Source organism: Labeo rohita, chromosome 9 (genome assembly GCF_022985175.1).
Source record: "Labeo rohita strain BAU-BD-2019 chromosome 9, IGBB_LRoh.1.0, whole genome shotgun sequence".
Classification (NCBI taxonomy): Eukaryota; Metazoa; Chordata; class Actinopteri; order Cypriniformes; family Cyprinidae; genus Labeo; species Labeo rohita.
Window position 1 is genome coordinate 25,749,016 of NC_066877.1, and position 27,352 is coordinate 25,776,367.

At 34.7% G+C, this 27,352-nt stretch overlaps 1 protein-coding gene across 2 annotated transcripts in view; it reads left to right on the top strand.

Moving 5' to 3' along the window:
- The window catches only part of cacnb4a (calcium channel, voltage-dependent, beta 4a subunit), a 36,363-nt gene that overhangs the window by 258 nt on the left and 8,753 nt on the right, over positions 1 to 27,352 (top strand). Inside the window, exons 2-7 of one of the 2 annotated variants that reach the window (XM_051119400.1) lie at positions 1,850 to 1,933; positions 23,379 to 23,495; positions 23,598 to 23,720; positions 23,817 to 23,944; positions 25,806 to 25,882; positions 26,130 to 26,230. In XM_051119400.1, coding sequence (XP_050975357.1) covers positions 1,850 to 1,933; positions 23,379 to 23,495; positions 23,598 to 23,720; positions 23,817 to 23,944; positions 25,806 to 25,882; positions 26,130 to 26,230 — 630 coding nt within the window. Of the gene's footprint in view, positions 1 to 1,849; positions 1,934 to 8,758; positions 9,131 to 23,378; positions 23,496 to 23,597; positions 23,721 to 23,816; positions 23,945 to 25,805; positions 25,883 to 26,129; positions 26,231 to 27,352 lie in introns of those variants that run through there. The other variant, XM_051119401.1, reaches the window with a different exon arrangement.

The window sequence follows — 27,352 nt, forward strand, 5'->3', positions numbered from 1 at the left end:
AGTTGTGTTTGTGTTTACAGAGTCCAGCGACTTTGAATTTATCCATAATACACATATCTCCTTCAAATCTACCATCATTGACAAAATGCTCCTACTTGAAAGGTTTTATTCACAGGAAATTTTAATATTTTAATATTCATATGTTTAAAACTTGTCATATGTTGGAGCCGAGATTATCTGTCACACTGCATTGCAAACATACTTTATACAAGTTGTACAGGTCTCTATTTATCTATATATATGTGTGTGTGTGTATATAATATTCTTTCAGGTAACGTTAAGGATGTGATGTGAATGGACTACTTGCACAACTATTTCCGTGTTCTACTCGTTACGGCTCGGTAGTTTCCGGTTAGCGTTCAGCGCACCTAGTTACATAAAGACAGTTTTTCATGAGAACACATATTATTACTACATTTTAGGGCTGGCATTTATTTAAAAAACAATTAATTCTCTGCGTTAACATGAATCACATTCAACCTTCTGAAATGTTATAATGTGCATTATGAATAATAAATAAATATATTTCCCCACTAACCTGCCGCATTCTCATGAACAGTATTTTTCTTTTACTGATCATATTTCATTCTGTTGAGTTTTGAAAATTTTGTACACAGTATTCATCAGAATATATCTTCTCCTTTCTCTGAAAATGTCCCAATTTTAAATCATCCCGCAAACTCTCATTTTATTACAAACCTCTGAATGTCCTTGTAATATTTCAGTTAACTGTTTATTTACCAATCACCAATTTATACTACTGTATTTGAATTGTTATCTCAGGTACATGAAGGAATAACATGATACATGTACAAAAAAAATAGTTATTAACGTGGTAAGTAGTCAAGAAACCATGATTGTGTCAGAGTAAAATTCCTATGTTTTGTGTTTTAAACCTGTTTTATGTGCAATAATAACTTAAAGGGACAGTATACCTGAAAATAAAAAAATGGCATGATGTTCCAAACTCTGCGAAAAAAAAAGATGTTACGGACTAACAACCTCAGTCACCATTTACTTTCATTGCATTTTTCCCCATACAGTATAAGTGAATAGTGACTGAGTCTGTCATTCTGTCACCTCTTTTTGTGTTCTCCATAAACGAAGGTCACAAATGTTCATTTTGGGGTGAACTATTCCTTTACTCGACACAGGCTTATTACACAATTAAAAGGATCATTAAAACCAAACCCCAAATGTGCTAAAGATTAATGGATGTCAGTTTGATCTATTGGTCTTTAATTAGGCTGCTAAATAATTCATGTTCTCATTGATTTCCCTGTAAAGGACGCATGACCTGACCCAGTTTGTAAGCATCAGTGCTTCTTATATCCAGATGGCCATAGCATGTACGTTTCTTGCAGCAAACAACTGGAAACATCCGTTCAGCTCAACCCGCTGTATATTTTAACCGCATGGTCTACTCAGAAGGGGTTTGATGTAGGACTGCATTGCGGCCAGCCATACTGAAGGGCAGTTTCGCCTGCTCAACACATTGCATTGATGTCTATGTGGCTCTGCAGATTTCAGCTTTCTTGTGGTGATTCGCTTTGACATCTCAAAACAGCCTCCTTATCTATCAAGCTTTTAGTCACGTAACACCCAGGATAGTTCAAAGATCCTTATGTCTGCTGTATTTAGCTGTAGGTTTCATACAAAATAGTGATGATTAATGCAAGTGATTAATCGTTGAAATGCTTTGCCGGTTCATTTGACTCTGACAGTAAGTTCTATAGCTAATGGACCCCACTGAGACCCCTCTGACTGTGTTGTGGTGGGATATGTGGGTGTGTATGAATGTGTCCCTGTTAGAAGAGAAATAGATTAATAGCTTGTTCTTTTGCCGCAGGTGAACAGAGGCACCTACTCACGGCGCAGTCGACTTAAGAGATCCGACGGCAGTACGACATCGACCAGTTTCATCCTTCGCCAGGTGAGAGTGGATGATCTGCAATGGTCTCCATTTTAAATAGTTTGTGATATGACTCTCTGAAGCACTCTCACGCTTGCTTTTGAACTTTTTTTGTTTGAGACTTTATTTTAAGGGTAGCTCACTCTGCTTAGGACATTTTGAATTAGTTTTGAACAGTAACTAATATTCTTAGTGGATAATTAAATATCCACTATCCATGTGCCTAATGTGCAAACTAGGTTACATAATACTTTTTATAGAAGCCAGTGAGTTTGCATATAAATTGTCATAAGGGTCAATTTTTTTAAATTGAAATTTATGTCATCTGAAAGCTGATTAAATAAGCTTTTCCATTGACATATACAGCTGTTTGAAAATCTGAAATGTGAGAGTGCAAAAATTCAGTTTTGATATATTTACTGTAGGAAATGTACAAAATATCTTGGAACATGATCCTTACTGAATATCCTAATGATTTTTGACATAAAAGAAAAATCGATCATTCTGACCCATACAATGTATTTTTGGCTATTTCTACAAATATACCCATGCTACTTATGACTGGTTTTGTTTAAAATCTGCCAGCAATGACAACATGCTCCCACCTGGAGGGTTGTTACTCAGTTTAAATGACTCATTTGAATTTTTGCATAATACTTCATATGTTCAAAATGTGTCGTGTTAAATCAGATATCAAATATAAAATACAGAATTAAAAAAAATAATAATTGCAAATTTTTAATCTCACTTTGTTTATTTTCGATTGTTTTTATCTATAAACACAGAACTAGAAATAAAAATATATATTTTGCATTTTCTCTTACCATTCCCAAGTTTAAATCTCACAATTCTGTAATTCTGAGTTTTTATCTCAAAATTCTGACCTTTTTTCTCGCAAATGCAAGTTTGTATCTCACAACTCGGTCTTCTCAGAACTGCGAGTTAACATAAGTTATTTTTTTCAGAATTGCAATGGAAAAAAATCTGAATTGTGAGATATAAACTCAGAGCTGTAAGGAATAAAGTCCAAACTGTGAGTCATTTCAGAATTAAGCTTCCGTAATATGCCACAATTCTTTACTAATGTACTTTGTACAAGTTGTACAGTTCTCTCTCTCGCTCTCTCGCTCTCTCTCTCTCTGTCTCTCTCTCTGTACAGTACATATATATATATATATTCAATGTGATTTTCAAAGAATTATACACTTGTGCAGCTTTTTGAACAGGTAATTTGGTTTCTAAGCAACAGACGAATCCTCGCTGTCATCAGATGAATATGAATTGCTCATGGCTACCTTTCCAACTGAACTTGTTTGACATTTAGCTGAATAGAGCTAGCATGAATCTTCAAAATTGAGATTTGAAGTTTTGAAATCAAGCCTCTAAATATTCTTTCTAAATATGCAATTTGAAATCATAGAGTTTGTTTTCCTCATGGAAATGTGGAAATATGATGTAATCCCTGTTGTCAGATGCATCTAGATATATGAGTTTGCACAATAGAAGAAAGTATCCCAGAGGAAACCAATGACCTTGATGCCTGCAATGTGGCATTTTTCTAGCTGTCCCTGAATCTCCCCTTGTTCACATGTTTGAGGACTGTGCAGTATTCCCTGCAGAGTTTGAGCTGCTGGAAGGCAAATGCTTTGTGTATTAAATCATAATGTGGACAGAATTAAGCCTTCATTCCTATGCTGTGACCAAACAGCATTTACTGTAATTGCTTTTTGGGTTTTTTTGACTGCAAAAACAGTGATGTTATAAGCACTATGAGATGGCATTTTGGTGACTTGTGCTTTATATATTAGATTTGTTATATTATTAGGGATAAACATTTAATAAAAATAGATTTTTAATAAAATCTAAATAAATATAATGATTTGCATAGCTAATGATAATTTGTATACATTATATAATTTTAACAGTATTTTACCATAAAATATATGTATTGCTTTCTTACATTTGTTTTTTATTTTTTGTATTTTTTTGAACAATTTTTAAGAATTTACATACCTTAAAAGAGACGTCCACTTCCAGAACAACAATTTTACAAATAATTTACTCACCCACTTGTCATCCAAGATGTTCATGTCTTTCTGTCTTCAGTCGTAAAAAAAAAAAGTTGTGGTTTTTGAAGAAAGCATTTCAGAATTTTTCTCCATATAATGGACTTCATTGGTGCCCCGAATTTGAACTTTAACTTTGTGTGAACTTTGTACTTTAAATGCAGCTTCAAAGGGCTCTAAATGATCCCAGCCAAGGAAGAAGGGCTTTGTCTAGCAAAACAATCTGTAATTTTTTTCGAAAAAAAAAAATTTGTATACTTTTTTAAGCACAAAAGCTTGTGTAGCACAGGCTCTGGGATGCGTGTTCATGACGCTACGAATCACATCGAAGTTCATCGTCTGTGTACTGTGTACATCGTTGTACCTTTGTGTTTGTAAACAGCGTTTGACTTACTCGCACTTCGTTAGGCTTTGCGCATTTGCTTTGTAAACATTGGGTCTGTAGTTCAGCCTACGTTCCGCATGACCTTTCGACATGATTCAATAGTATGTAGCGTTGTGGACGCGCATCCCAGAGCTAGTGCAACACGAGCTTTTGTGCTTAAAAAGTATACAATTTTTTTTCAGAAAAATTACCATTTGTTTCGCTAGATAAGACCCTTCTTCCTCGGGTGGGATTGCTTAGAGCCCTTTGAAGCTGCATTTAAGCTACATTTTGGAAGTCCAAAATTGGGGGACCAATCAAGTCCATTATATGGAGAAAAATCCTGAAATGCTTTCCTTATTTACAGCTGAAGACAGAAAGACACAAACATCTTGGATGACAAGGGGGTGAGTAAATTATTTGTAAATTGTTGTTCTGTAAGTGGTCTTCTCATTTAAAATATTTCTATTTTACTGTATATGGTGGGTAACCTTGTGTGGGTAATCAGTAAAAAAGTTTTTACTGTACACTGGATACATTTTTACATTTATTTTTCCATCAAAATTGCTAACTTATTTTTATGCTGCAAATGTTTTTTTACTTTTAGTCACAGCCCTTTTTGCATTTCTATAATTTCTTGAAATAGTTTTAATTTATTGGTATATTCAGTCACTTTATGCATGCAGCTCATGCTGCAGTCTATCTACAAATGATTCTAGAATCTAGGTCCCCAAAGAACCTTGGGAATTCAGCTTTTTGACGGACTTCCAGGACACTCTATTTTTGGCCATAGAGGTGGTTTCACAGCCAAGACCCTTCGTTCAGGACACCCTACTTTATGAAGTTTGCATATGCATGAATTTTTTAATGTGATCATAACTAGGTTCATGCTAAATTCGTCCTCACTCTAAGCCTCCCAAGAATAATTTATGAGAACCTATGGTTTAGACTTTTTGTACAGTTTGTGTTTTTATGGTTTTGAGATTAATGCATACTTCCATGTCTTCTGAAAGACAAATCTGTGCATTTCCGGATGTATATGAAATATTACTGAGCATAGGGTGGTGCTGAGAGGAAACGTCTTGCTTCTAAACCTGTATGTGTCTCAGAGATCTGCTTAAATGAGGCGAGAAAATCCAGGGGTGGTTAAAACCTGCTGAGATCAAGGTTAAAGACAAGACTGCAGGTATTTATGTATATAAAATCTTACTTGAACATGCCTTGAATTTATGGCTGAAACGATTCTATTTTTAGGTAGGGGGACTTTTAACCCAAGCCGTTGAAAGTTGTTGCTGTTTTTATGGTTATCCATAATAACGCATTTCAAATTCCTGATCATTGGGAGTTTATATAAATTATTAATCTCGCTGGTATAGGTCACATGGCTAAACTGTTTAGTAATTCATTTATTTCTTTGCTTCCCTGTTGTGTTTATTGACCATAGGCCCCCAAAAAGCTCAAGAGCAGTGTGCAAGATTAGCATGACTGTTGATTTGATAATCAGATGTTGACTTATGAGATTTTAGAGATTTTCCTGACTGAAGTAAATAGTGGAATGAGCAAACAAGGCACATAATTAACAACCACGACAACAAAGCAAGTGGGTTCTTTGTAGAATTATTGCAGCCATTCAAATGATACTTAAGCATTAGAAGAAAACAAAATGTACTATAGGGTTAGGATATTAAGCAGTGAACCACACTTAGTAACAGGCATTTGTTTTGTTTTATGTGCTCTTTCACTCTCATAGCTGATCAACCATAAATCAAAGAAGAAAAAAGGTGTTTGCTAAATTAAATTTGAAATATCGATTGTAATCTGAAGTGGTTGCAAAGCAAAATGCTAATAGTATTCACATGCATTTTATGAAACAATCTATAATAATAAGATTCTTTTACTTGTGCATGTAAATATTAACATTAACAATATTCATTCTCTCAATAAGGAATTATTTTTAATAATAGATGCTTGGTGGATCCAGTTGAAACAGAAAAGTATTGATTGCTCTTGTTCTCTTTTGATGTCTGTGAACTATTCATGAGTGTATTTGATTAAAGTAGTAAGAGTAGATGAAAGAGGGGAGTGTGCTTTGTCAGATTAATTATTTTTCACTCAGAATAATCTGTTTCATTGAGTTGAAAAGCAGCTGTAGATGTGCGTTGTGAACTACAGGGGGCGATGTGTGCCAGAGTTTTATACTCGAGGGGGCCTCCATTAATTAACAGCAACACTGTCAGTTCATTTCCATGTAATTACTTGAAAAGACCTGATTGGTTGTGTTTTTTTTATTATTATTATTTCAGTAGCTGGAGTGATATCAAGTGAATATGAACCAAAAACAGAATTAGAAATGCAACACAACCATCAAAAACTGCATGTTTAATGATGCAGAAGTCTCACTGGAAATATGTCTCATATTGGGCTAATTTTATTTTGTTTGTCCAGGGACATCGTGTATTTTATTGGAGCAAAGCTGTAGTATTTAAAAGATGCACAAGCTCAGATTTAGGGGCAAAAAAGAGCTATACATTTTGTTACATCTGGATATAGCTGCAGTTTATATGCTCTTGTCCCAGTGACCCCAAGAAGGGGTTGGTGTTTCATAATTACACAAAGAAGAGGTATTGATGCTCCAGTCTGTTTCAGTACTATCATGTCAAGTTCTTGTTTTATGTTTCATCATTCACATCTGCCATAAACTGCCATAAACTATACAGAAATTTAGGGACTTGGGACATTTTTTTTGTCTTATGGCATTGTGGTTTACAGATTTGGATTCTATTATACTGATAAATTCAGATTTTTTTACTTCCAAATTTGTCAGAAGTAAATAATACTGAAAAATGTGAAAAACATTCACTTTATTGTACTTTTTCAACTTTAAAGTTCAAAAACAAGAGTAATGCTTTCAAATTAGCTTTTTAAACTCAATTAGGCCTAAGGCCTACATTAGAAAAAATGGTTTGCGCTTTAGCTCCATTTATCATTTTTCCATTATGCACTATAGCATGAATAATTAATATGGCTGCAATTATTTGCACCTTTGAGTTGGGTGTCATATTTAGTATTATGTTGTGTTGTTAGGATGCATTTGTTCTATTTAAAATCATCAGTTAGTTGATGTTTACACTTCTTGTGTTTCATATACCAAATGTGGAAGTTTGTGTTTGGCATTTTAAGATGTTTTATATGTATGTATGTTTTTTTATCAATGTTAAGATGGCAAGCACTTTCTCATAGATGAAACAACACAATATTATTATCAATTTATATTTATGTACTCAGCAGATGCTTTTATCCAAAGAAACTTGGTGCTGTCAAACAATTAATCATGATTAATCACAATTAATCACATCCAAAACAACAGTTTTTTACATAGTATATATGTGTGTACTGTGTACATTTATTATTTATATATAAATCCACACATATAGTATATATTTTAAAAATGTTTACATGTATTTACACATATATATTTATGTAACTTATATTATATATAAATATATTCAATATATAAACATAACTTCTTTTTCTTAAGTGTGACCCTGGACCAAAAAACAAGTCTTAAGTAGCACGGGTATATTTGTAGCAACAGCCAAAAATACAATGTATGGGTCAAAATTATTGATTTTTCTTTTATACCAAAAATCATTAGGATGTTAAGTAAAGATCATGTTCCATGAAGATATTTTGTAAATTTCCTACTGTAAATATATCAAAACTTAATTTTTGATTAGTAATATGCATGGCTAAGAACTTCATTTGGACAACTTTAAAGGTGATTTTCTCAGTATTTAGTTTTTTATTTATTTATTTATTTATTTATTTTTTGCACCCTCAGATTCCAGATTGGCCAAATATTGTCCTATCCTAACAAACCATACATCAGTGGAAAGCTTATTTATTCAGCTTTCAGATGAAGTATAAATCTCAGTTTCAAAACTGAGGTCACAGATATATCCATGCAAGTGTGTGTATATATATAATATATTTAATAATATTAAAAATTAAAATGTAATGATTTATTATATGATTAACATAAACCAAATGACCAGTTTTTTTAGTTTTAAAAAATCTAAATTAATTCAATTAAAAAGGCATTTTAAAAAAAGCCATTCAAGCTGTTGCCTTAGTTTAAATTTGCAAATGCTGAATTGTGAAAGGAAGTCCATATGTGAAAGAAAGTCCATATGTGATAATGGAAAAAAGAAAGCGTTGAAAAAAGAAAGAGGTGAGATCCAAGATGAACAAGAATAGAAACAGCGAGGAAAAACAGGAGAAAACCCAGTGGTCAAGGAGTGGAATGCTGTCAGCACCCTGCAGACCCCTTCTCCTCCTCCTTTAACAGTCAACAGAAGAGAGCACTTGTCCTTTCTTACTGGAGCTCCTCTTAGCCAATCAGAAGACAGCCTCACTGCTTTGTCATCAGCTTCTGATTGAGGAAGGCTCTGTTTTCCTGCTCTGTTTGTAGAAGCTTGATAAAATGCCAGGTCTCTGCAGCCTCTGGGGAGAGCCCCACTTCTCTATGATGTGATCGGTCACGTTTCATCCTCATTAATACAAAACGCTGGCTTCAGGAGCGAAAGAGGCGACTGCCGTCTGCTAGACGTTCCTCCTTCGGTGGTCTTTCTGTGGGCAAGGGGATTGTAAGCGAGCCCTGTTAGAAATACTCTCGCTGGAGCTTCCTTATCCCACATTTGCATTTGATCGTTAAGGTGATCCTTTGGGATATATCAGACCTCCATGTACGACAATTTGTACCTGCATGGATTTGAAGACTCAGAGGCGGTGAGTAAGGGTCTGTGTGTGCATCTTCATGGTCTTTTCAATGAATGCATGCTCACACAAATGCTCTGAGGATGGCTGGAGGAATTCGCCTTGTAGATGCTGTTACTGGTCCCAGTGAGTGTTTTGGGGGAGGGGAGAGGATCCGTATGTGTGTGTGTGTGCATGTGTATGGGTTTTGTTTCACTGTCACCTCCAGTCTTTCTCCACACCACGCTGTGTTTCTCTGATGCATTGTGGAAGAAGCAGTCGGGGGAGAGCATCAGTCAGCTGTTGTGGTAGCCTGTTATTCCGTATCATTGAGCTGTCACTAATAATGCCACACTGCTTGCTGGTTTAGTTTCTTTTAGCTTTCATGCATTGTTGTTTTTGTTGGATTTTCAGTGTTGCCTCAGCTACTCTCAGAAGAAACGCTTGCCTTAAAGTGCCACTTTGTTTCTGCTTGTAATGGAGGGCTCATTTAATTAGCATCATTAGATCAGATATAAACGAGTCCCATGGAAGTAGCAATAATGTTCAGCACTGATGTCTGTACTGGTTAAAACCCTGTCAAGGCCGGTCTCCTTATTCAACTGGTTACAAGTTTTAGCACTTTACAACAAGATGTTCTAGTTGCTCTTTGTGATGCAGCCTTGTTACCATTGGGAAAAGTCAGAGCTTAAAAAAAAATTGATACAATCTTATACATTTTTGGCCATATGACTTTACTTAAAGAGATAGTTCACCCAAAAATGAAAATTCTGTCATTAATTAGTCACCCTCCTGTTTTTATGAAATCCGAGAGCTTTCTGACTCTCAATAGACAGCAACGCAACTGACACGTTCAAGGCCCAGAAAGGTAGTAAGGACATTGTTAAAATAGTCGATCAATGACTCAACCTTAGACTAGGACTGGGCGATATGCTAAAAAATTAAAATCTTGTTTTTTTTCAGAACATTTGCTTGATTCTCGATTTTTTACGATTTTTAACTAGTCAACTTAAAAATGTAACTACAACATATTGTAAGTAACTTTTTCTTTAACTCTGTAGTTAAAGAAAATTCCATTCTAAGTGTAGCACACAGGAAGTTGTCAACATGATGTAAATGTTAAACAAATCACTTTGTTCAGAAATAATACAATGGAAATGCGTTAAAAAAAAAGTCAATTCAAATTCAAAGTGACTGAAGCTGTAACACCACTAGACTATTAATAACTCTAAATCGTCTGTTAAAACAATGAACAGCAGCTTTCAGCCTGTCACCATGATGCAAACATGAAATATCAGACGTACAGTAGTACTTCTTAACAGGTTTTTCATTCAGTTGCGCTGCTTTTCTTTTGTTTTTCTGTGTAAACATGGGCACATTTGACTGTTGCACTCGCATCTCTTGCAGCGTCTAATGCATGAAACAGCATTATAAAAACACAGCGCTCAAGTTAAAAGAAGTTCAACTCCAATCTTCCTGCATATTTTTCCTATCTTCCTATCTTTGTCAAAGTGCATTCTGTGTGAATGGCACCTAGCAATATGAGCGCATCACACATAAGCAGTTAATCATGTGCACTGACATGCAGTTGGATCGTTCTTTTTGCTTACTGTTATCACTGGCATATTGTCAAACTGTCTAATTCTAACATTTGGTAATATTTCTATTCAAAATTGTGAATCCAGTCCTGCCTTAGGCATAGACATCAGTGGTTCAAATGAAGCTACGAGAATACTTTTTGTGCACAAAGAAAACAAAAGTTATGACTTTATTCAACAATTTCTTTTCTTCCATGTCAGTCTTTGACAAGTGTTCAAATGAGTACTACGACGTGTGCGCTGATGTCACATGGACTATTTCAACAATGCCCGTGCTACCTTTCTAGGCCTTGAACGTGTCAGTTGTGTTGCTGTCTATGCAGGGTCAGAAAGCTCTTGATTTTCAACAAAAATATCTTAATTTGTGTTCCGAAGACGAACTTCAATTTCAATTTTTGGGTGAACAAAGTTTTGAAAAAACATGAACAGACAAAGCGCGTTTTTGGGTGGCGTGAACATTTCTGTCACACTTTTGCACTTTTCATTATGGGAAGTTGGCAGTTCAGTTTTGTGAGTTGGTTTGAACAGTTTGAAGGGAGTCCTTTTATTTTCTATGTACATTGGTGTTGCCAGTGTCATGCTCTACTGTTTGAGCTTTTTATTTAAATATAATTTTGACTATTAAATTAAAAATAAAATGTAATTATTTATTATATGATTAACATAAACCAAATGACCAGTTTTTTCAGTTTTTATGCACGTGCACCGATATGCAGTTGGATCGTTCTTTTCTCTTTACTGTTATCATTGGCATATTGTCAAAGTGTCTAATGGCAAAACTTTCAATTAGATTTAACCAGTCCTACCTTAGCCATAGACATCAGCGGTTCAACCTTAATTTTATGAAGCTACAAGATTTTTGAGTGCAAAGAAAACAAAAATAATGACTTTATTCAACAATTTATTTTCTTCCATGTCAGTCTTCAACAAGTGTTCACATGAGTACCACAACATGTGCGCTTATGTCACATGGATTATTTCAGCGGTGTCCTTGCTACCTTTCTGGGCCTTGAATGTGTCAGTTGCATTGCTGTCTATCCAGGGTCAGAAAGCTCTTGGTTTTCATCAAATATCTTAATTTGTCTTATGGTTTTGGAACGATATGAGAGTGAGTAATTAATGACAGAATTTTCATTTTGGGGTGAATGAACCCTTTAAACACACAAGATATGTTAAAGAACGCTGCGAACCAAACAACACTGGAGCCCATTGACTTCCACTGAGACAAATCATAAAATGCATTTTATGTTCCATAGAAGATCCACCAAAAATGTAACTAATTTATTCACCCTTGTGTTGTTTAAAACCCATAAGAATTTCGTTCTTTTGCGGTACACAAGAGATAATATTTTAAAGATTGCTGGGAATCAAATGGCATTGGAGCCCATTGAGACAAATCTCAAAATATATTTTATGGTTCACAGAAGAACAGAGTTTTCAAAAAACATGAACAGGAAAAAGTCTTTGGGTGTTGTGAACATTTCTGTCACACGTTTGCACTTTTCATTATGGGAAGTGGGCAGTTCAGTTTTGTGAGTTGGTTTGAACGGTTTGAAGGGAGTCCTTTTTTTCTATGTACCTTGGTGTTGTTAGTTAGGCCTAAGATGTTCTGAGAAAAGGAAGTCTTTTTTCCATAAACCTTATAAATTGTACATTTACAATAAATTGTAATTGTGTGGATGCAAGGACCAACACCTCTTGTGTTATGTCCATACATTTGATTGTTTGTTTGTTCTTGTTCATCATTATGACATTTGTCATAACTGCTTGATTTAGCCTTGGTGAGAAACATAAAATATCATATGAATAATTAATATGTATGGGTGAAGTTTAGTTGTGAACAGAAATGGTAGGGTTTTTTTTTTTATTTAAAATATATTCATTAAGTCACATCTTGTGACACTTATTATTATTAATAATTTTTTGTGGTGAATATGTTGTGTATTTAGCATTTACTCTAGGTGTGTCGCCTCCACCTCACAAAAAATTGAGCAGAAAATCTGAATTTGTCACATACCGTCATGTGTTAACATAACATCCCATTTACAACCTAAAGACCTTCTGTTTAGCTTCCATTGATCAGTTACTCTCAGAATGAGATCATCATGATTTATCTCCACTCACCTTACTGATAAAGCACTCTAACGTAGTTAAAGGACAAGTTGGCAAGTTCGTTTTATTAAAAGCCCATCTTGCCAGCTGTGAATTACCCATTTTAGCTGTCTATTAGACAGCAGGTGTTCATATACCAATGGAGATCCAATCAGGAGGGTTCAATGAAGTTCATCTGCTTTCCATAAGTAATCATTTAGAAAGCCAAATTCCTCAGACAAGATTATCTATCTATCTATCTATCTAGTATAAAGTATCTGTTCTCTACTATGAAATGCTGAGAGGCTGTTTAATTTGTGAGGAGAACAATTTAATACCCCGCAGCAAGTATTTTCTCTGGAATTATATGGTGCAGAAATATCATGGAAATTATGTCATAAGAATGAAATAATGACAAAGTAGCTCAGATCTGGTGGCCTCTGATGATCTTAATATAGCCTTGTGGTCTAATTGTGTCTGCCTCTCTTTTCTCCTCTTCCCTTACAGCTTATGAATATTAAAGGTAATGGAGGGTTCAGGCGGGTACTATTCATTGCATATAATTGTTTTGTGTATCCTGTTTTTTATATTTATGACACTGATGGTGTTCCATATTGTAAGTCTAATTGTGCAAATTAGATCCGCAATGTTATATTTGGAATTGCTTTCTAAAAAAAGCAACTGCAAGATTCAGCCTACCAGTTTAAACATGATTCATACTTCATTTAAAGTGTAAGTCAGTTTGTTTCAGTATAGTTTTAAAGGAGAAGTCCTCTTCCAAAACAAAGATTCACATATAATGTATTCTACTCACCGCTTTGTCATCCAAGATGTTCATGTCTTTCTTTCTTCAGTTGTAAAGAAATTATGTTTTTTTGAGGAAAACATTTCAGGATTTTTCTCCATATAATGGACTGATATGGTGCCCCGATTTTGAACTTCCAAAATGCAGTTTAAATGCAGCTTCAAACGATCACAAATGCGGTTGCACCATATTAAACTGACTTACACTCGGGGCACCATATTATTCCATTATATGGAGAAAAATCCTGAAATGTTTTCACGCTTAAAAAACATAATTTCTTTATAACTGATGAAAGAAAGACACAAACATCTTGGATGACAAGGGGGTGAGTACATTATCTGTAAATTATTGTTCTGGATGTGGATTTCTCCTTTAAAGTAAATGAATGGATGATAATAGTTATTCTTTTAAACGAATGCTTTTCAGTGAATCGTTAATTAAATTGGACTCAGTTGCCCCCAAAATGAAACTTCATTTGTTCTAAACAGGTTTGACTTTTCTTTCTTTTGCAAAACACAGAAATATTCTGAAGAACCACACAGTACCACACATTATTTAAAATATCTTTTTTGTGTTACACAGAAGAAAGAAATGCATATATTGGCACAATAAGAGTAAGTAATGAGTGAGATTCATTTTTGGGTGAAGTAGTCTTAAATCTGGTTCTATAAATCTAGAAATAGTAATGTCTGCTTTTGCAAGTGCTTCTTTGAAATACGCAAATCAGCCTGAGCGATTTACAAACATGCTGTTTTCAAGGTAACGTTTCAAGGTCTCGATTCCAGTTTTGGGTTGCAACCCATCAGTTGAAAGCAGCTGATTTAAAGATCAGTTTAGTGAGATATTAGAAGTACTGTACCTTTCATGGCTTACTATGTGGCACAAAGCTTTCATCATCATCTCTTTTTATGGTTAAGTATTTGCTTTCATCAGATGTGGCCCTAAATGGTAGTGATCTCCTGCTGTGTTGTGGAGAGATTTATCTGTAATTACCCACTGCTCTTGCTTGCATTGGTCCTCAGCCCTCGTGATTCATCTGCATATCTGCTCACTGGAGGATGCTGTTTTTTTCACTGACCGATTTATCTGCTTTTGTTTTCAAAGAAATACAGGGCAAGCATCTGCCAGCCTAGTGGACTTTGAGTGCCCCAAATGCTCTCAGACTCGCTGGCATCACAGAAAAATGTTCATGGCGTGCAATCTCTGAAGATAAGCAGAACGTGTGGCTTGACAAACCCAAGCCCACACACTTGACGTGGTTAGATAATGGTGTGCGTACTGAGGCAGAGTACATGAAAGCTGCATGCGGTTCAGCCGTTGTGTGTGTGGGTTTACTTATCTGTACTGTCATTTGGGGACAAAATTGTCTCCAGACGTTAGCCTAAATCGTCCTGAAAAAAAGGAATTTATTAATTAAATCCTTAAAAAGGATTCCTAAATACGGTAACAAAAATTCTAATATATAAAAATATATTCTAATATGTATTGTGCATGTATAAAAACATTTATTTGTATTGTGTGTGTGTGTGTGTGTGTGTGTGTGTATATACTACCAGTCAAAAATGTTTGAACAGTAAGATTTTTAATGTTTAATGTAAAGTTTCTTCTACTCACCTGCATTTATTTGATCCAAAGTACAGTAAAACAGTAAATGTTGAAGTAATTTTACTATTTAAATATATTATAACTGTTTTCTATTTAAATGTATTTTAAAATGTAATGTATTTCTGTGATTTCAAAGCTGAATTTTTAGCAACATTACTCCAGTCACATGATCCTTCAGAAGTCATTTTAATATTCTTATTTGCTGCTCAATAAATATTTATTATTATTATTATGTTGAAAACAGCAGAGGAGAATTTTTCAGGTTTCTTTGATGATTAGAAAGTTAAGAAGAACAGCATGTATCTGAAATAGAAATTTTTGTTACATTATAAATGTCTGTATCATCACTTTTGATCAATTTAAAGCATCCTTGATAATATATATATATATATATATATATATTTTATATATTTATTTTATACAGTTATTTTAAATAGTAATAATATTTCACAATATTACTGCTTTTGCTGTATTTTGGATCAAATAAATTCTTTAAAAAGGATTCTTGAAAAACATTAAAAATCTTACTGTTCAAAAACTTTTGACTGGTATGTATGTATGTATGTGTGTATATATATATATATATATATATATATATATACATACATACAGCAGAGTCATAGCATGAATTTTATTAGCTTATGTTTTGTTATTAAGTAAACATAAACTTGCAAAACTCAAAACTCTCCACAGTCTGAAGAGACAATCTATTGAAACCAAGATGCAAAAATAGCTGAAAAAACAGTGAAGGGATTTTATCAGGAAAAAAATAAATATGAAATGGCCCTTTAAATAAATCTAACTGGGGAAGTATTAATATTTTTTTCTTTTTATTTGCAGACTGCTTTTTACACATTCATGGTTCCTTCTAAAGTTGGAAGCACTGGTTAATGGATTTTGGTGTGTGGTAATAAATAAACATCAGCTGGATCATTTGTAAAACTGTCTTGCTGCTAAGTAGGTTGTGATAGCCGAGGCACAGAAATAATTTCCGTGGGCATTCATGCTAAACTGAGTGCTTGAGTAAGAAATTCTAATGTGTCTCTGGACCTTTTCAGGTTGTGCTGTTTTTCATCTCATCCTCAAGCATTTGTATCCAAAATCGCCTGTCTGAGATTGATTCATTTCATTCTGATATATTAAGTTTGAGATCAGTAGACATTTTCAGCTTTATTTGACTATATATACTTTGGTTGGGAAGTATAATTATAACATTTTTCTAAGTTGATCTACGGCCTTCATGTGTCTGAATGGAGGGCACAAAGATCATTTTAAAAATCATCAATTGATTTAAAATTAAATATTAAATTATTTCAAAATGGATACATGTATACGTGACTTGAAAATTAAATATTTGACCTCAGGTTGAAGTGTGCTGGCAGCTATGAAAGAGGAACTGTGCTATCATCTGCTGGGGAAATGGTCCCGTCCTGCACCCTGGCATCTCTCTCCATCCAACCATTGGTATCGCTGAGTCGGCAGCATGAAGGAAGCAAACCAGCTGGCCACGGGGTATAATGTTTTCCAAAGTGAAGTGATTGCCTGACTACAGATTCTGTCCCAAAACGCCCAAAACCAATTGGATACCAACATGGTATCCAAATGGGACCCAAAACTATATATATACCAACATTCTTCTAAATATCTTCTTTTGTATTCCACATCAGACCCTTGTGACCCACCAGTTGAGATGCGCTGAACTAGATAACACAGCAACACATGCATGTGTTATGAGTGTGTTTTGACTCATAAAAGTCTTTGTGCATCAGTTCTGTTTAAATATTCAGACTGCGTTGCAGTATTAATCCAAATAGTTTGATGGTCCAGTGGTCCTAATGCGTGTTAGAGAATGAGAAGATGGAAAGAGGTGAGGCGAGGATGAATCACAGGGGCTTTGATGTCATCCAGAGCATATGCAACTCCTGTCACTTGACTCGCCTCAGTGCACATGGCCTTATGTAACACTGGTCACATGACTTTTTCTGGCCATGGAGGTCTATGATCTAGTGTGATGGTCAGTTGTGAAGGCATTGTGCTGGCCAGGGTTATAAGCTTAAAAAAGTCATTAAGTGAACAGATACTGCATGGAGATCTAGAAATACTAATGGCTATGCTGGTCCACCAGCTAGACCAAAACCAATTCTGAGCTGGTCTTTTTAAGCAGGGACCATTCACAATAGTTGCTTCATCCTATGTTACTTAAAACAAAAGAATGACACATCTTGTGCACCTTTCATCCACTTTTCATCCCCTACAACACTAGATACATCTATCACAGCAGAAGTGAACAACTTGCGGAAGTGAGGATATCATACATTTAGACACAATGGATGTCTTAGTGTACCTTTAAGGAGATGCCATAAATAGAATCAGATTCTCTTTGATGAGGCATCTCTGTTGGGATGCGTGTGTGTGCTCGTGTTTTGGCGTCTGGGCTTGATCGAACTGCCGTATCTCTAGTCTTTGTTCTTCCTTCAGCACTTTATCTTTGTTTGGGTCCCTTGTTCAAGGTTCTTTGAATTTTTGCCAATATAACAGATTAATTGTCTTTGTTTGTAAGCATCATCAAGCATCTTTAACACACACTTCTTAAAGTTGTGAGTTTGGTGTGCTTAAGTACGTAATTTCTGGGCTAGCAGCACAAAATGGATTTGCAATCTGTTCAGAGGTTTAGAATTGCAATCTGTTCAACATGTCTGCAGCCAGACAGAACTAGATCAGAGACAGTTCAAAGAAGAGGAGATAGACCACTCATTAAAAAAAAATGCCTTCACATGGTGGCTGTAGGAATAAACAAAACTCTTTTGTGCGAGACTTAAATTTATCTGCAGCGTCCTCAAATGTATATATATATTTTAATATATTTCAAATAGGGCTGCCCCCTAATAGTCAACTAACCATTAGCCGATGAGAAGAGCCTTGGTCGACCAAAATTTTATTAGTCGCTTAGTCGCTGAAAAAAATTGCATAGCAACTTCCTTAGCAAGTGCCGAAGTCACGCAGTCCGTGGTGGACAGATCGTTAACTGCTGGTCTATGTGGTAATATAGTACATCAGGCAGGATATCCATACGCTTACTTATCATTCATTAACCTTAAATATGGGTTTTCTTTTGAAGTATGTATGTAGTAGCAACTTTACATGGCAGCTCAATGTAATGATAACCTAGAAAAATGTGTGCTATTCAGGTGTCTGTGCTGAGTGTGGTAGCTGAATACAAGCGCGCTTATTACAGGCGCTGGTGTGGTCACTTGCTCTTAAAATACTCCGTAATTTCTGGTCATACAGTTAAATGTAACATATCTTTCAAATCTGTGAAGACTTTTACGTTTATTTGTGTGCACTCAGAATAACAACAAAACGTTGTGCTTTTGTAAAATAATGAAAGCAAACAGGATTTTCTGCCATTTCGGCCTGTGTGAACTTGAACACAAAACTCAGAAACTCTGTGTAAACTTACCTTACAGACATGAATAATATATCTATAGAGAGTGAAATGTCTACTTTCAAATAGAAAACAAATATTTTAGATTATGTAATCTGTCTGAAACATGCATATACGCTCATCCACTACGCTGACTTCATCTCTTAAACTGTAAAACAAAGAAAGCACAAGTTTATCAATAAATTATTATGTTGTTGTTTTTCCCTGACACATTCATAATTATTATATATGCCGGAGTGGCGTGACAAGCTTTTATGCGTGCACTTGAATGCTTATTGAGCTATGTAGGCAATTAAACACTCATTATATGATTTATATGGTTTATTAACAAACATGCAACTAATAGTCGACTAATGCTTAAAATGAACGATTACTAGTCAACCAGAAAAATCTTTAGTCGAGGGCAGCCCTAATTTCAAATAAATGCTTTTACTTTTGAACTTTTTATTTGTCAAAGAATCCTGAAACTATTGTTTTCACAAAAATATTTAGCAGCACAACTGTTTTCAACATCAATAAGAAGCTCCAAATCAGCCTGTTAGAATGATTTTAAAGGATAATTTGACTTTAGGACTGCTAAAAGTTCAGCTTTGCTTTACATTTTTTAAATATATTAAAAAAGAAAAGATTAATTTTGAATTGTAATAATATTTCACAATATTACTGATTTTACAGTATTTTAATCAAATAAATGCAGCCTTAGTAATGATTGATTGATGAGACTGCTTTCAAAAACATTTTTAAAAATCTAACCGACCCCAAACTTTTAAAACGAAGTGTGTACATATGCATGATTTGAAATACATTATTGAAATATACTGGTAATTTTAACAAACAGTATTGAAGAGCTCTCTTATTCTTCGACAAATCAACCATGTCTTTAAACTTCTTTTCTGTCTCCTGACCATTATTTTCATCTTTTATTGAGCCTTATTGACTGTATTTATTTTTTTTTATTTTAGCCTGGTATTTTTTAATGTATTTGGTTTTGGTGGAATAGATCTGCTACACTGCTGCTGCTGTTGGTTATTGTTGATGTTGTTGATTATTGCTGCTGTTGCTGCAAAGCAAGTACAGGAACTTGCTACTGCCAATACATACACTGATACACTGCTATGAGTATTTAAGGCATATTGCTGCTGTGCAAATAGCATATAAAATAACCTGTCGCAGATCCATACAGGTGGAGCTGGGGAGGTGGAGGGTTTCAGAGGTGCGAAATGCAGTATGCATTGCATTTCAAATGCATTGGCTGTGTATGCAACAGGAACCAATCAGCTTGTGCTAATTAGTTTAACGCTGTGAATATCATCAGTTTGCATTAACAACCAAACAGTCTGCGCCATCTGGAGTTTCATGACAGAGCTTGGTATTTGCTCTTGACTGTACTATAGTTCTGTATCTGTCAGATACTTGTACAGTGTTCTGTTTGTCCATCTTCTTTCATTTTTGCTCCCGATTAGGTTTAATGCAGTACAGTTTCTGTGCTGATGGGTGATTGAGGAATAGTGTGTATTTTACAGCTCTTGTGATGGTAACAACATCAGACCGCTTCAGCCGAGAGGAGGACTCATCAAGGCAACCCAGCACAGGAAAGACAGACATGGGCATCATCTGTCAAACTGTGTCAGGGCATACACTGATGTTATTTTTCCTGACAGATGTAAGACCTTTTATGTAATATGCTGTAATATGTTATGACACATTAAGTAATACCACATTCTTTATTATAGTCATTTATAAGGGATTTAAGTAAATTAGGGAAAATATTTGACTGAGACATAAAATACAATGTATACAATAATTTAAATTAATTCAAATAATTCAAATTTTAAGGGGGATGACAGTTAATCACTTATTTTAAAGGGGTCTGAGATGATGTAGAATTTGTGCTTGGCTCAGTGAATTTGTAAGCATAGGAAGTGCATTAATGTACTGTTTTTACTTAGGAATTATTACAGATTATTTCTGTTTAAGTAATTAACCCGCATATTCGGTAGATTTTGACATTCCTTTAATGGCATGTATAATAAACGCTGGTGTTGGAGTAAAAACAGGGTTGTATCTAATTCTGGAAGACTGTATTGTAGTGATAAAGAGAAAACTAGTGGTTGGATTATAAGATTAGTTGATATATTCTTATGAGACACAACTGCAGGGTTAATGAACCTTCAAGGCATCTGTTAGCTTTGAGCACAATCTTTTGATTAGAAGATCAAAGCACATGTTGCTCTTGCATTCATTGCATCTCTTGCTCTTAAGTCCCATTTTGGTTTAAAACAGACTCCTCCATGCCTTATATCCCCTCATCCATTTGTTAGTAGTTCCCTGCCATTCAGAGAAAATAAAAGACTTTTTATGTTCAGCTTTAAAGTAGAAATTCTCTATGAATTGTTTGAAAAAATAAAAAATAGAGACAAGTATGAGACAGTTGTTTGACCTACACTGTAAATAATATTGATATCATAGCTTAAGATAATTTTTTTCTTGGAAAAAATTAATGAGAAATGTTCCTCTTGCAGACTTGCATACTTGTGACATTTTGAACATTTAAGAAGCAGGATTTTTAAAGTATAAAATCACTCTTCATTTAATCTCATTGCTGTCTAGGGAAAGAAATACATACCTCTTTCGGATTTGTCTTTCTCTCTTTTTTCTTTCTTTTTTATTCCCTCTAATATATATTTGACCAAGACATTCCTATTTCTGACTCTGAGACTGTCAACTTCAGTCATTTTGTCTTTGATCTGGTCCTGTTTCCTTCAATGCTTCCATCAGCCTGTGCATCATTTCTCGTTTTTACGAACACTGTGAAGGCAGCATTAGACCTGTTTACTGCACTCTTTTTCCCGATGACTGGGGTTCACTGATAAGTGTCACATCTGCCTTGTCGCCTGTTTGTGATAATGTATGAAGTGTCTAAAAGGAAATTAACTCTGTATTCATAATTTCAGGTTCCTCAGAATGCAAGCTGGGAAGTGTGCTTTAATGCCTTGTCATTTATATTATGGTGGAATTATTATTATTTTACTTAATTATTCTATATATTTGCTTGAGGTCTTGTACGTTTTTGGAAGAAATCTTTTATGCTCACCAGGTCATTTGTTTGATTAAAATACAGTAAAAACAGTGATGTTGAAATAATATTTCAATTAAAAATTATGTTTTTTTTATTTTTATATATATATATTCAGATGTAATTTATTCCTTTAGTGGCAAAGCTGAATGTCACATGATCCTTCAGAAATCATTCTAATAAACTACCAGTCAAACAGTAAGATTTTCAATATTTTTTGAAGAAGTCTCTTCTGCTCACCAAGCCTGCATTTATTTGATCCAAAGTACAGCAAAAACAGTACAATTTTGAAATATTTTTACTATTTAAAATAACAGTTTTCTATTTAAATGTAATTTATTCCTGTGAATTCTTAGCATCGTTACTCCAGTCACACGATCCTTCAGAAATCAGAAGTCATAATATTCAGAATATTCTCAAAAACATTCATTATTATTATGTTAACAAATTTTTTTGTTTTATAAATTGAGTAGAATTTTTGATCACTTTTGATCAATTTAAAGCATCCTTGCTAAATGAATAAAAAGTATTCATTTCTATAATTCCAAAACAAAAAAAAAAAACTATTATACTGTCTCCAAGCTTTTGAATGGTCAAATCTTTGGATCTTTCTGTTCATCAAAGAATCCTCAACTGTTTTAAATATTGATAATAAAAATAATAAATGTTTCTTAAATCATGTGACACTGAAGACTGGAGTATTGATGCTATAAATTTAGCATTGATCACTGGAATAAATTACATTGTAAAATATATTCAATTAGAAAGTAGTTATTTTAAATAGTAAAAATATTCACAATATTACTGCTTTTGCTGTACTTTTGATCAAATAAATGCAAGCTTGGTAAGCAGAAGAGACTTATTAAATAGCATTAAAAATCTTACTGTTCAAAAACTTTTGACTAGCAGTGTGTGCGGATTTGCTGCGCAATAAACAGTTCTTATTATTGTGTTGCTTAATACTATTGTGAAAACTGTGAACATTTCAGTGTTCTATGCTGAATGAAAAGTTCAAGATCTAAATCTCATGTGACATTATAAATCTCTTCTGTTTGTAAATTAAAGTATTAAAAACCTACTGACCCCAAACGTTTGATCAATAGAGTATAATAACTACAGCACTAAATGTAATAATCAGAAATTGTCTGTTTTAATTCTGTGATGGAACAAGAAATATAGCAGTGATACATAACTAAATATCCTTTTAACTTACCCTTCATTTAAACTCCCAAGCCCATAAACCCATTCATGCTTACGACATTTTCCTTGATAATGTGTCATTGCACTATTACTGCTGCTTCTATTTTAAGGCTTTCTGTTCTGTTAGGGTTTACATAATAACATTTTTTTCATCCCTTTAACGTGAAATATTATTTAAACTCTCAGCTTCTGCTTGATGCACTACACTGAATAGTTATTTTAATGCAGCCTAAACCCATTCAGATAAAGTAAAATTACTATGTGCGTAATACAAATGTGTGTCATTATGGACAAGCAAGAGCAAAGTAAAGGCTATTCCTCCCACACATCCTTTGTTTGGTGTAGCACACATCCACTCTAAATCATCTAGATACATTTTAGGATTCTTGGGGTTGTTTTACATAAGGTGTATTTGTGTAAATGCCAGTAATTTGATATTTGCATTCACAATATTTGTGCAGGGTTCCGCCGATTCCTACACTAGCAGACCATCCGACTCAGATGTCTCTTTGGATGAGGAGCAGGGCGGCCGGCAGGAGAAAGAACAGCAGGCCACCGTTCAGCTGGAGAGGGCAAAGGTCAGATTGTCTTAAGCAGAGCTACCTGTTGTGTACCCTATGCCATTAATATAGAACATACTGATATACTATTCTTCAATATGTGCTTTAAATCTGTCTCAGGCCAAAGCAGTAGCCTTTGCCGTGAGGACGAATGTCAGCTACTGTGGTGCGCTGGATGAAGATGTTCCTGTCGCTGGCACTGCCATTTCCTTTGATGCGAAAGACTTCCTTCACATCAAGGAGGTGAAGAGGGCATTTATTTAATGAGAGCCTGTCTAGCTGTATCCATTTATAAATGGACTTTAAACAAATTCCTTTGTCCTTTGTGTATCTCCACAGAAGTACAACAATGACTGGTGGATTGGGCGACTGGTGAAAGAAGGTTGTGATATCGGCTTCATTCCCAGTCCCTTGAAACTAGAGAACATTCGCCTACAGCAGGAGCAAAAAAGAGGCCGCTTCCATGGGTGAGACTGCTTTAAAGGAAAATGTGATTAATGAGTGTTATGCCGAACCTTAAAGACACAATACACAGACATAAATCTGTCTTCCATTGCATTACTGACAAGCCTTTGGTAGATTTCCACTGTGCGAATTTCAAAAGCCAAATTTCAGGATGATTACAAATGCCCTTGTACTTTTTCATTGCAGCATTGTTCTATTTAGAACACAGGACTGGTGATTATTCATGGGACAACTAATTTTGGAATCAGCGTAATGTTCTTTCATATATTGAGCATGATCGGTCATGTTGTAGGTGTTTATTGATAGAAATGACACAGACGCTTTGAATGAGATGCTGCATTCTCTCTCAACAGCAGTGTTGAGTCACGCACTAGTCATACCTCATCACTCTCTCAGATAAAATGTTTGGGTTTGAAGGACAAAGGCATGTGTACTTTACTGCTGTCCTTTCCTTAACAAAAGGAAAAACGTAGTATGTCTAAAACAGTGATCCACATACAGTTGAGGTCAAAAATTTACATACAGAATCTGCAAAATGTGAATTATTTTACTAACATAAGAGGGGTCATACAAAATGCATGTTATTTTTTTATTTAGTACTGACCTGAATAAATAAATATTTCACATGAAATACGTTTACATATAGTCCACAAGAGAAAATAATAGTTGAATTTATAAAAATGACCCCGTTCAAAAGTTTACATACACTTGATTCCGTGTTGTTACCTGAATGATCCACAGCTGTTTTTTTAATGATTGTTGTTTATGAGTCATGAGTGTTTGTCCTGAACATTTAAACTACCTGATGTAGAAATTATTTAGGTCCCACAGATTCTTTGGTTTTTCAGCATTTTTGTCTATTTGAACCCTTTCCAACAATGGCTGTATGATTTTGAGATCCAACATTTCTGACTGAGGACAACTGAGGGACTCATATGCAACTATTACAGGAGTTTCAGACACTCACTGATGCTCCATAAGGAAACACAATGCATTAAGAGCTGAAATTTTTGAAGTTGAAGATCAGGAAAAAATTAACTTATTTTGTCTTCTGGGTAAGTATCTTCTGTAGCTTCTGAAGGGCAGTACTAAATGAAAAAAAAATATGATATTTAGGCAAAATAAGAAAAATGTTCACATCTTCATTCTGTTCAAAAGTTTACACTCTCAGCTTTTAATGCATTGTTTTTCAAGCATTCGTGAGCTTTGAACCTTCTGTAATTGTTGCATATGAGTCTCTCAGTTGTCCTCAGTGTAGTAGGATAGATTTCAAAAGCATAGAGTCATTGTTAGAAAGGGTTAAAATAAAAAAAACAAAAGAATTTATGGGACATGAGAGATTTTTCTGAAGAACAGCTGGCAGTTTAACTGTTCAGGACAAACAAGGACTCTTGGACAACTATCACTAAAAAAAACCCAGCTGTGGATCATTCAGGTAACACAGTATTAAGAATCAAGTGTATGTAAACTTTTGAAACGTTTATAAATTCAACTATTATTGTCTCTTGTGGACGTATATGTAAATGTCTATCATGTGAAATATCTTATTTAGGTCAGTACTAAATAAAAAACAACATTTTTGGCATTTTGTATGATTCCTCTTATTTTGGTAAAATATTTTACAAGGTATATGTAAGCTTTTGAGCTCAACTGTAGAGACTTTAAGACACTGATGTATTACTTATCTTAAATACAATAACACAGATGAATAGAGTGTTGACATTATAGCATATTCTAGCTCCTAACATCTTAACTTCATAACTGGACTCCGATTAGACATGAATGTAATGAGCTCTTTTTTTTTTAAATTTAATTAACAGTCCTTAATTACCACAATTTCCTATCTTTATTCCGCTCCTGTAGGAAGTCTAGTGGGAACTCCTCTTCCAGTCTGGGTGAAATGGTGTCAGGAACCTTCAAGCCCAACCCTGCTTCTGCAGGTCAGGTTCAGTCTTCAGACTTAGTCATGGGTTCCAGTCCACATCAGATTTACGAGCTGGTTTTATAAAATGTCCAGAAATTTTTAATTCTTTCTAAATTGACACTTAATACAGTATCTTAATACAGTACAATTTATTATTTTGTTTTATTTTATTTTAACCTAGAGAAAATATGTATCAAATTTTTATGTATTTGTTTTTGTGGCTCGTTTTAATCTACTAAAATTCCTCTTTTCCATCATCACAGGTAAACAGAAACAGAAAGTGGCCGAGCACATTCCTCCATATGATGTGGTCCCTTCCATGAGGCCGGTGGTCTTAGTTGGCCCATCACTTAAGGGATATGAGGTAGGCCTCCCCCAATCCCTGTGGTGTGTGCGTGTGTATATTTAGACGTGGTAACCAGGGCATCACTTCTTAAGCAGCGAGCGAGAGGGGATGTCGGTTTGTCACTGAATAGCAGTCATCATCTCCAAGCAGAGTTGCCAAGGCAACAACCTTCTGGGTACAACATGCCAGTCTCAAAAATGGAGCATGGTTTGAAATTAGAAACAGAGGGAAAAAAACATAACCACCATCCTTGAAATCAGCGTGACAAGTGTGTTAGCATGCACCGTCTGAATGTTAGATCTCCAGTCATACACCTTGCGTATATCATGACTGATCCATGAAACATAAACAGCTGTGTTTGATCATTTAAGCTCACTATTTATATGTCATCTGCACCTTTACAAACATTATGTAAAAGTATAGTTCACCCAAGAATAGTGTTTCTTCATTGGAACAGATTTGGAGATATGTAGCATTACATCACTTGCTCACCAATGGATCCTCTGCTGTGAATGGGTGCCGTCAGAATAAGAGTTCAAACAGCTGGTAAAAGCATCACAATTATCCAGAAGTAACCTACATGACTCCAATCTATGAGTTAATGTCTTATGAAGCAAAACCGGCAAGTTTGTAATAAATAATTCCATTAAGACATTTTTAACATTAACTAAAATATGAGTCCTCTATCCATAAAATTTTATTCTCCAGTGAAAAGTCATTTTGTCTAAATCAGGAGAGAAATATGCACAGATCAAGCATCAGTTGCGAGCGAAAACAGTCCAAATCAGTTATAAACAAATTAATTTGTGGATTTTGATGTGAGAGGACAACAGGAGGAATTATGGATTATGGACTCATATTTTGTGTACCTTATAGATGGATTTGTTTTTTACAAACATGCAGCTTTTCACTTCATAAGACATTAAATGAAGGACTGGAGTCATATGGATTGCTTGTTAAATATTGTGATGTTTTTATCAGCTGTTTGGACTCTCGTTCCGACGGCACCCATTCAGTGCAGAAGATCAATTGGTGAGTAAGTGATGAAATGCTACATTTCTCCAAAACTGTTCTGATGAAGAAACAAATTCTATATCTTGAATGGTATGGAAATTTTCATCTGGTCTCAATTATTATTTC